The sequence below is a fragment of the Cyprinus carpio genome, chromosome B11 (assembly GCF_018340385.1).
Source record: "Cyprinus carpio isolate SPL01 chromosome B11, ASM1834038v1, whole genome shotgun sequence".
Taxonomy (NCBI): domain Eukaryota; kingdom Metazoa; phylum Chordata; class Actinopteri; order Cypriniformes; family Cyprinidae; genus Cyprinus; species Cyprinus carpio.
In genome coordinates this window covers 8,824,464-8,835,517 of record NC_056607.1, presented here as the reverse complement: position 1 = coordinate 8,835,517, position 11,054 = coordinate 8,824,464, and the positions used below count along the sequence as shown (strand labels likewise).

At 38.6% G+C, this 11,054-nt stretch overlaps 1 protein-coding gene across 2 annotated transcripts; it reads right to left on the bottom strand.

Moving 5' to 3' along the window:
• Nucleotides 1-1,553: 1,553 nt before the first annotated feature.
• Nucleotides 1,554-10,028, bottom strand: LOC109078608 (nuclear ubiquitous casein and cyclin-dependent kinase substrate 1-like). Of its 2 annotated transcripts, none has more exons than XM_042733760.1 (8): nt 9,764-10,028; nt 8,216-8,265; nt 7,939-8,035; nt 7,649-7,695; nt 7,411-7,563; nt 7,011-7,166; nt 4,314-4,466; nt 1,554-3,559 (listed from the first exon to the last, which is right to left on the bottom strand). In XM_042733760.1, exons 1-8 carry the CDS (start codon nt 9,778-9,780, stop codon nt 3,318-3,320), a joined length of 915 nt encoding a protein of 304 aa, XP_042589694.1. In that variant the 5' UTR covers nt 9,781-10,028; the 3' UTR covers nt 1,554-3,317. The 2 variants fall into 2 exon arrangements, with proteins under 2 accessions (XP_042589694.1, XP_042589693.1); XM_042733759.1 differs by having other exon boundaries at nt 4,314-4,469; nt 9,764-10,024.
• Nucleotides 10,029-11,054: the final 1,026 nt, after the last annotated feature.

Below are 11,054 nucleotides of genomic sequence, written 5' to 3'. Positions count from 1 at the left end.
ACACATTTCAAACCTGTATGGCAGGTAAATTTATTCATCGCACAGACTGATTTTTAATAGTTGTCGTCCTGTACAGCGCTGGGTGTAAAGAAGTCAAAGTTGTAGTAGTTAAAGTACGGATACCAGACAAATCTCTTTAAAAATGCACAAACGTGGCTTACACGTCTTGGTCTTGACTTGCACATTCGTTGAAGGAATTGAAATTTGACAACACTGTCATCATGTGTTGGAATTTAGTATTGCAACTGCTGGCGAATTTATAAAACAAAGATAGAATGACAAACTAACTTAAATACTACTAAAATCAAGCTGGTTTTAGCAGTAACTGCAAAATAAGCACTTCGTGTTCCTGCACCTGCTATATTTAAACTCTAAATCTTAATTTGATCAAATTGTAATTCATATTAGTAAACATTATACTAACAACACATAAGTGTCTCAAATATCCTTGTTATACTCGGATAATTCAGACAACTATGCGTTATGCATACGATTGTTTTTCATCTAGTTTCTAGAGAAATGCAGTTCTGTCACTATTTGAGATCTCTAAAGTGCTGTCAGAACTGATGCAACTATGAATTTACTTTTAAAGGAATAGTGCACCCCAAAATTGACATTTTCTGAAAACAGTCATGCTCAGGCCATCCAAGATGTGGATGAGTTTGTTTCTTCATCAGAACAGATTTGGAGAAATGTAGCATTACATCACTTGCTCACCAAAGGATCCTCTGCAGTGAATGGGTGCCATCAGAATGAGAGTCCAAACCGCTGATAAAAACGTCACGGTAATCCACACCACTCCAGTCCAAGAAGGTATTGTGAAACAAAAATCTGCATGTTTGTAGGAAACAAATCCATCAAGACTTTTAAACTTTAAACCATTGTTTCCGAATTTAGGAAATTTTGGATGCTAAATTTCTTCAGATCTTTCCTGATGAAAAAAAAAAAAAATCTTAGCCTAAAAGGGTGAAAAAATATTTTTGGGGTGAACTATTCCTTTAAGATTGTGTTTCGGTGACACAAACAAATAGAAACTCGCTGAGGAAGCATTAAACTTATGCTGTTTCTTACGGCTCTCATCATTTTAAGACTAAGTTGAAACAATTGATTTTGAATAAAGAAAACATTTAAATGACATTCACACTAACTTAATAGTATCACACATAAAACATTTATAAAATGTGGCTCTCCAAGATGTTTTGCACAAGAAGACACCAGTACAAGAGTTACTCATTAAAATGAAGATACATTTTATTTCTTTTCTTAAAAAAACAAACAATACAAAAAAAAAAAAAAAAATTCTGAGGAAGGAAAAAAAAAAGAAACAAACAAACTTCAAATTAAAGCAAGCACAAAAAAAAAAAAAACCAAAAAAAAACAACATTCATACATTTTTGGACAGCTAGGTTAAAACTCAATTCATAGACAGCACGAGTGAAAAATATTCAGAGATGCCTGGCAGAAAGGATCGAACCTAGTCAGAATGCCATGTACGCGTTGTAGACAGAAAAGCCCCTTGAAATGCATCGTGGGATATACATCATATGTGTCTGAAATTAAAACCAAGCAGCAACAGAAATATATATTTAATGAGCAAACACACATAAGGTATGAATGGTACAATTCTACTCCATCCTCACAGTGCAAATATGCCTCTCTGTCACATCACAAACGCATCTGATCCAGGGCTGAAGAAAAACAACATTTGACTCTTTAAAACATTATTTGCTCGGCTGAAGAGATCCCTCAAAAACAGCAATACAATCTCGGACAAAACCAGGCACGAGTCCCGGTTTCTGAACGTTTAGCTTCGTGGTACAATATATATATAAAAAAAAACAGGCTCTGTAAGGCAGAAACTGTGAGCGAGACTCCAGATTCACATTTCTCATGCAATTAACCGTTTAAAGGCCCGATCTCAGAACACTCGCTGCGTGCCTCTTTTGAGAGAAGAGATGAAAGCATTCGTAACTGCAGCCTTTTTACGAGATGATCTGGTGTACGAAAAACAAAACAAACGCACAATAGTTCAGAGTGAAATGAGCATGAATCTAGAAATATTCCAGGTTCAAAATAAGCTTAGCTCAATGGATAATCATCTGCAGAACGAATTATCACAGAAAATATTTCAAAATCATATCTCAATCAAATGCACTTACAAGGGAGCAAACCTTGTACAGTTGCTGTATAGGCTTCCATTATAAGTGCACAACAAACCGAGGTACAAATCTTTAAGATTTTCGGTGGAAATTCTGCAGATTTCATAAACAGAACTTGACATTTTTAACCCAGAATATTCTATTCAAACAGTGACAGCATTATTGTTTAAACTACACAAATCGAGACAGTTTATTTAAAAGGTAAAACTACAAACTGAATGGCAAACCCTTGATAAAATGTGTACCACGACGAAAGAAATTCTCAAAACATGAGCATTAGATAGCATTAGTTTCTCCCTCTTCAGCTGATGGCCAACATGTAAAGAGCTGCAAGCGCATGTTGAATAAATACAAAACGAATCCTCGGATAAGCACGACCCTGACCGCTAGTATCAAAACAAACGCTGTCAACTATTACGAAACTTTCTAACAAAGGCTTTCTAGATAGTCACTACACAACAAACGCATCGGATCTCATTCAGGAAACACGTTTGTAGAACTTCGCAAAACCATTCATAGGTAAATTGCTGTATTTTGTGGTAAGTTTCGCAAATGCGGTTTTGCGAACAAACTGAACGCAACAAAGTGGTCCTCGTTGTTAAATACAAGCACAACCTAATTGGCTGTAAGAGTTTGTAAACAATTGGTGTTTACACTTTTGTTTTTGAGTGAGGCTCTTAGTTGCGATACTTTACACACGAATGGTTTTACGAACATTTTACACAGCAATTCATTTCATGAATGAGGACCATCAGCCGCAACAATGCAAAGTGAACGCTACGCTTTATACAGGTTACGGAAATAAACGAGCAAAGCATTTTTGGAGAATTCGGTCATGTGGGCGTGCAGCGACGCTACTTGGTTGGAACGATGGGCTTCCCTCGAGATTATATACCCATAAATAAACAGACTCAGACACATTTTACTCAATAATATATATAGATATATACGCTCACAAGTTCTGGGAAAATGTCCTTCGCGATGTGGAAATCATAGGTAAAAAAAAAAAAGGAAAAAGAAAGTTCAAACCGTTGAGCCAGGCCACAACAGACACTGAAAAAAATCTGAAAAGCAAACAAACTAAAAAAACAAAACAAAAAAAAGCAACAAAGAAAGTATAAAGGGAAATAAAAGAAAGGGACAACGTTAGTAACATGGCTAGTCTTCCCCGGATTGAGCCTCCTCTTCTGAGCCGTCCTCTTCTTCGTCTTCTTCCTCGTCTTCAGGGGCTTCATCCTTCGTCTTTTTGGATGGAGGAGACTCCTTCTTCTCCACCTCTTCTTCCTCCTCATCTTCAAGAGGACTCTCGGGTTCCTCGTCGTCTTTGGGCGAGGATTTCTCCACTGCTTTAGCCGCACTCGGGCGACCTTTCCCTTTACCTTTCATAGGGCTGGGGTTCACTGAGGGACAAACATACATGTTTATAAAGTTTGGGGTCATTAAGAGTTTTTTTTTTAATGTTTCATTCAGAAAGGATAAGTTACAAAAGATTTTGATTTCAAAAAATGCAGTTCTTTTGAATTTTATTCATCAAAGAATTGTAAAAAAAAAAAAAAAAAAAAACTCAAAGACAAGCAGCAGCAATTGTTGTCAATATTGATAATAAGAAATGTTTCTCGTGCATCAAATCAGAATATTAGATTGATTTCTAAAGGATCACATGACAATGAACACTAGAGTAATGATGCTGAAAATTCAGCTTTGCCATTACATGAATATATTACATATTCACATATTAAAACAAAACTGTTATTTTAAAATAGTACTTATTTCGTAATATTATTGTTTGAGGCATTGAGTCTTCTTTAAAAAAAAAAAAAAAAAAAAAAAACTTTAAAATAATCTTACTGACTTGTACCTTGTGGCTACAGTAGTACTGCAGTAGGTTTATTCAAACTTCAAAATATTTCTGCCTAAGGTCTTTTTGGCATATTCGAATTCAATAGCCTCAGGCCAACAACTTTAAGCAATACATGACTTAAATGAGAAAATTTAAGGAATAGTTGACCCCAAAAATATAACGTCATTATTTTATGCTAACATCATTTACATTTCATTTCAAGCCCGTAAGATATTCTTTGTTCCTTGGAACACAAAAAGAGAAACTGAAGACTCTTGTCCATACCCTAAAATCTCAAGAGCGGCAGTAGTTACCTGTGGCCTTTAGTCGGGGTTTAGGAGATTTCTTGTCCTTCTTCTCCACTCTCCTTCCTCCTCTCGGCACTACTTTTTTGCCTTTCTTTTTGGAGTGCCCATAGTCGCTGTCATCATCATCATCAACCATGAAGTCTTCATCACTGCCTGACTCTTCTGCAACAGAGAATATTGTAATATATTGGTGTCTAATTACTGGCTCAATTCAAAAAGGCTTTTATTAATTTTTTGTTCACTCGTTTTATCTTTTGCCAGGCCAAAATCATTAGCAACTATAAGCAATGTTAATAATAACAATAATGCCTAATCAGAGTTTAAAGGGATAGTTCACCCAAAAATCAAAATTATGTCATTAATGACTCACCCTCATGTCGTTCCAAACCCGTGAGACCTCCGTTCATCTTCGGAACACAGTATAAGATATTTTAGATTTAGTCCGAGAGCTTTCTGTCCCTCCATTGAGAATGTATGTACGGTATACTGTCCACGTCCAGAAAGGTAATAAAAACATCTTCAAAGTAGTCCATGTGACATCAGAGGGTCCGTTAGAATTTTTTGAAGCATCGAAAATACATTTTGGTCCAAAAATATAAAAAACTACGACTTTATTCAGCATTGACTTCTCTCCCGGGTCTGTTAGGAGCGCGTTCACCACACATCCGGTTCGCGAACGAATCACTCGATGTAACCGGATCTTCTTGAACCAGTTCACCAAATCGAACTGAATCGTTTGAAACGGTTCGCGTCAACAATAAGCATTAATCCACCAATGACTTAAGCTGTTAACTTTTTTAACATGGCTGACACTCCCTCTGAGTTCAAATAAACCAATATCCCGGAGTAATTCATTTACTCAAACAGTACAGTGACTGAACCGAGCCAGATAACGAACGAAACATTGACTCGTTCTCGAGTCAAGAACCGTTTCTGTCGGACGCATCCGGTTCGAGAACCGAGGAGCTGATGATACTACGCATGCGTGATTCAGACTGACACACAGCGCGTCTGAACCGAACTGGTTCTTTTGGTGATTGATTCTGAACCGATTCTGTGCTAATGTTATGAGCGCGGGTAAACCGAAGGCTTGAATCAAGGGCAATCATCGCCAATGAAGTCATTACGTCGAGCGCAAAAGAACTGGTGAACCGTTTTCGGCAACCGGTTTATTGAATCAAACTGTCCGAAAGAACCGGTTCGCGGAAAAGAACAGAACTTCCCATCACTACCGGTGATCCGAAAACCGATGCAACCGGTTCTTGACTCGAGAACGAGTCAATGTTTCGTTTGTTATCTGGCTCGGTTCAGTCACTGTACTGTTTGAGTAAATGAATTACTCCGGGATATTGGTTTATTTGAACTCAGAGGGAGTGTTAGCCATGTTACAAAAGTTAACAGTTTAAGTCATTGGTGGATTAATGCTTATTGTTGACGCGAACCGTTACAAACGATTCAGTTCGATTTGGTGAACTGGTTCAAGAAGATCCGGTTACATCGAGTGATTCGTTCGCTAACCGGATGTGCTGTTAACGCTCTCATAACAGACCCTGGAGAGAAGTCAATGCTGAATAAAGTCGTAGTTTTTGATATTTTTGGACCAAAATGTATTTTCGATGCTTCAAAAAATTCTAACGGACCCTCTGATGTCACATGGACTACTTTGAAGATGTTTTTATTACCTTTCTGGACGTGGACAGTATACCATACATACATTCTCAATGGAGGGACAGAAAGCTCTCGGACTAAATCTAAAATATCTTATACTGTGTTCCGAAGATGAACGGAGGTCTCACGGGTTTGGAACGACATGAGGGTGAGTCATTAATGACATAATTTTGATTTTCGGGTGAACTATCCCTTTAACAACAAAGTTAAAGGGATACTCCACCCCAAAATGAAAATTTTGTCATTAATCACTTACCCCCATGTCGTTCCAAACCCGTAAAAGCTCCGTTCATCTTCGGAACACAATTTAAGATATTTTGGATGAACACCTGGAGGCCTGTGACTGTCCCATAGACTGCCAAATAAATAACAGTGTCAAGGTCCATAAAAGGTATGAAAGTCGTCGTCAGAATACTCCATCTTGCATCAGACGTGCAATCTGGGTTATATGAAGCAACGGGAACACTTTTTGTAAGCGAAGAAAACAAAAATAACGACTTTATTCAACAATTCCTTTGTCAACATTCTTCTCTGTGTCTCTCCATATCACTTCTACCTCTTCTGTATCATCCGCGCCACAAGGATACACTATTTCTACGTGTATTTAGCCTTGATTTGAAATAAAACAGCGCATCCTTGTGGCGCGGATGACACAGAGCAGCATATGCAGCATACGGCGATATGGAGAGACACAGAGGAGACTGTTGACAAAGGAATTGTTGAATAAAGTCGTTATTTTTGTTTTCTTCGCTTACAAAGTGTTCCCGTCGCTTTATATAACCTAGATTGGACGTCTGATGGCAGATGGGAGTATTCTGAAGATGACTTTCATACCATTTATGGACCTTGACACTGCTATTTACTTGGCAGTCTATGGGACAGTCACAGGCCTCCCAGTTTTCATCCAAAATATCTTAAATTGTGTTCTGAAGACGAACAAAGCTTTTACAGGTTTGGAACGACATGGGGGTAAGTGATTAATGACAAAATTTTCATTTTGGGGTGGAGTATCCATTTAAAAACTAGCCCACTTACGGTCCAGGTATGGCTGCTGTTCCTCATCCTTTTCTTCATCCTCACTGCCTCCATCTCCCAGAAGGATTTCTCTCTGTTTGGACACGGCCTTTGACGCAGCCTGCCTCACCTGCCTCGGTTTCCTGCTCACCTCTTTATCATCATCATCACTGTCATCTGCAGAGGAATCACAAGCGTCATGCACAACAGATGCACCCATATTTTCATTCATGCTTCATTTCATTTGCATTTCTGGTTTCATGGCATGCTCTCCTAAACTGTGATTGTTTTATATATTGATCACATGATCCTATTCCGTCTTAATGGGCAGTTCTTGGCCAGAATAAGACTAGACTTTATGCTGATAGTTTAACGTCTGGTGCTTCATGTTTAATGCATTTTTTGTCGATCCGCGACTCACCTCCACCTCGTTTCCTCTTCAGAGACTTTTTGCCTGGCTTCTCTGCCTTTCCTTTCTTTCCCTTTTTGGCCTTTTTGTCATCATAGTCACTTCCTCCATCTTCATCTTCCTCTTTCTCTCCAAAGTCGTTGTCTTCATCACTACCGAAATCATCTGTAAAACACAAGATCAGAGCGTGATCATCTCATCCTTATAAATCAATAATTCATCTCCGGTAGATGAAACTAACGCAATTCACCTGCTGAATCATTTTTGGATTTGGAGAGTTTGTCATCGGAATCCTCGCTGTAAGAACAGAAAAGGAGCGTTAGTAGTTTGATCTTTGAAGGAAAACGTCCTAGTGTGTGGTATTTATTTCCTAGTTATAATTAACTGCCGCATTATGTGGGTCACAAGGAGAAAATGGATCTCAAAAAGGTTTACATTCCCCAGAGATCCGAACACATGCGAAACCAGTCATGAAATTCACTCGTTCGCACCATTTGCCACATATTAAGTAATTTAAAATGGAGAAAAGTAGATTCTTGCCTCTCTTCCTGCGAATTCTTAGACTTCTTGTGCTTGATTTCACGAGGTGGAGCACGTATCTTCTTAGTTGTTTCCTTTTCTCTTCCATAGTCCTCATCTGGGGGCAAAAACCAAGACAGATTGAACAAAGCACACAATAGCTGATTACCTAAAAGAGTTTTGAATTGCTTATAAGAATGCTTATATGCCAATATTAAGCAAACATGCAAAGAGTACTGCTGACATACATTAATACTTTTCCGAAGCTTAACCAATGGATTTAGAGATGGTTTATTACCTGCATCGTCAGATTCGTTGAACTGGGAGTAATTCACCACCTTTCTGTTCCTGTAAGAGAGACAACATACTGTAAAGACAGAGTTTGTGATGCAGCGGTGCACGTGGCGTTCATTCACGTTTTAAGGGCTCACAGACCATTAGAAGGTGGTCAGCATTTCTTCAGGAAACTAAAGCTCATTTAACATGCCTCGCTTCGTTATGTTCTCTCGAATTAATGATCGTTAAACAGGTCCTTAATTAGCATTTCAATGAGGGTTTCATTAATACTGCAGTCTTGTCCTATTTAACCACTCAGGCCACTCAACACAGTGTTGAGATGCTCGAAGAGCCACAAGTTACTTCTTAGTAATTAGATGGATCACAAGACTTTTTGGATTATAATTTAAAATACGAAACCTTTCCACTCAAAAACTGCTAGTAAATTTTTACAAATAACTACAAAGAATTGGCAAGTAACACAATTTTTAAGTATTGAGACCGAAATAGCATTCTCTCCTATTGTTCAGTGCACACTTAAAAATCAATCCAGAGAGCACATGATATTATACAAGATACAGTATATTTATTAAACAGTAAAATCTGAAAATTGCGCAGGAATCTTGTCATTCACTATTTCCTGTTCATCTAATAATGTCTAATTTACATGTTTATTAATAACAATAGTTAGTACCGTCAGACTCTTTTCAGAATCGGTCTTAATTTATGTTTTAATAGCAGTGCTTATTCAAGTTTTATGGTAAAAACAGTATCTTTCCCCAACGGAGGGCAGCGCGGGACCGTTTTATAGTCGATGCGTGATGAACGCGTGCGATATTTTTCATCTTTTGTACATAAAAATAACACATAGTCGTATATACTAATCTGCTGTTGTCATCTGGACTCAAAATGCGGAGAGTGAATATCAAATTTTGATTTTTTTTGGTACGAGGGGGAGGTGTGGTCGCTCTTGGCCACCCCGCCCCCCTGTGACGTCACCCGCGTCGTGTTAATTTAACGGTATCATAAAAAAAACCCAAAACGCGCTTCCCTGTCCAAAAAACACCAAGGGGCTTTCGCAACCTATTATTTCTGCATCACTGAGATGTTTGCGCAAATATGTGCGCACGACAGGTTACAAAATCACACGAGAGGGCCAATGAGCACCTCCAGAGGGGTTTTATTACCCCTCCTGAAGCTTTGGCGAGGATGAATGGGAAGCCATATTCTCACTGGCTTACAAAGAAACACGAAGCCTTTGAGAGTTTCTCACACAACACACATATTCTGAAATGTAACGTTAGGTGGGTAATGCACAAGGAACAACATCAGATCGCAGGATCCTGGTTGAGGCACATCAGAGACGTGCAAGATCTAGCCATTAATATAAAAGAGACAGTCATCCGCCACTGGGAAGGAGACAACGAGCAAAACACATGCACGAACGAGCAAAAACGTTACCAAACCGAGCTCTAGACGAGAAGCTAAGGATGCCTGGCACACATGCGTGAAGCCCAGGACTCGGTGTGCATGCAGCAGCCATCAGCAGGACGAACGGAAACACACGTACCTCACTGGTCTTGCCATTTTGCAGGAATACTGTAGAGGTTAAAAATTGTGAAAGAGCAGAAGAAAAGCAGGGGAAAATGCAGACGAAATGTGGTATTTTAAAACACAAGGGGGGTAAAGGTGACGTCGCAAAACCAACGCCCTCTCCCTGTGGTAAAAAATGAAACAATGCGGGAAATACTCCTTCTCTACGAAAGTATTTAGTTTAAATTGTACCTTCAGCTACTCAAAATGGTGAATAAAACAAACTGAAACTGCAGCCTTCGCGCAACCTAACGATTGGATGGTGGGCGGGCATTTTTGTTTAGGCTCCGCCCACTCGGCTGGATTTGCCAGGGGAGCGACGCTATTGGTCAGTTTGAACGAATGTTTGATTTGGGATTGGGTTTCGCGGCTGTCGATCAAACACAGGCGTCTCCGAAGCAATTACCCTCCCCCTCTTTTGCGGATAGGTTGAACAGCATGGCTCAGAAACAAAAAGAGGCCCTTACGATATGCAAGATGTCCCAGTTTAAGTGTAGAACAACTTTGTTTCGCTTGAAATTAAGTTTATGTGAATTAATATGCGCTTTTAATAATGGTCAGCGCAGAGCAGAAGATCTGAAACCCCAAAAGTATCCATTTTTGCTAGACACTGGCCTAAAGTGAGATTTTAAGTAAATTATTACTGCAGATATGATAGCAAAACATAGTAATGCTAACGGTAAACAGTGCTAATATTGCTTAACCCTGATATCATATTTCATCATTTAAAAATATACGAAAATAATGTTAGTGTTCATTGTTATTTTTAATGAGACCCCCCCCCCCAATCAATCCAAATTGTGATTCTCAGTAAGAACAAAAAATTAAAAATAAAATGCTGTAATCAAACCTAATCTAATGTCTCCAGACCATATACCCTCAGCTAGGTTTGCTTTGTCTGTTCAGTTGTTATTATTGCTCAGAAATGATCTTAGTTTGTTGTTGTTTCAGTCTTTTCTCTCTCTCTGAAATTAAGTTTGTGTAAATTAATATGTGGTTCGAGAGCATAGAAAAGAAAGGTTTAAGACCCACAAAGTATTGATTTTAGCTGACTTTTGCCCTAAAATGTGCCTCAACTTGATAATTATTGAAAAAAATTTAATAACATATTCATCATTGTGTTTATGTTATTAAAGCTTGAAACATTCACTCTTGCTATTTTGATGGAAATGAATGTGAATAGCAATGCAGGCTGCTTGATATTCAGTCAACAGAGTCACATGACTGCAAGGCAGCTGTATTCCAGCATAAGCAATGCATCTAACATA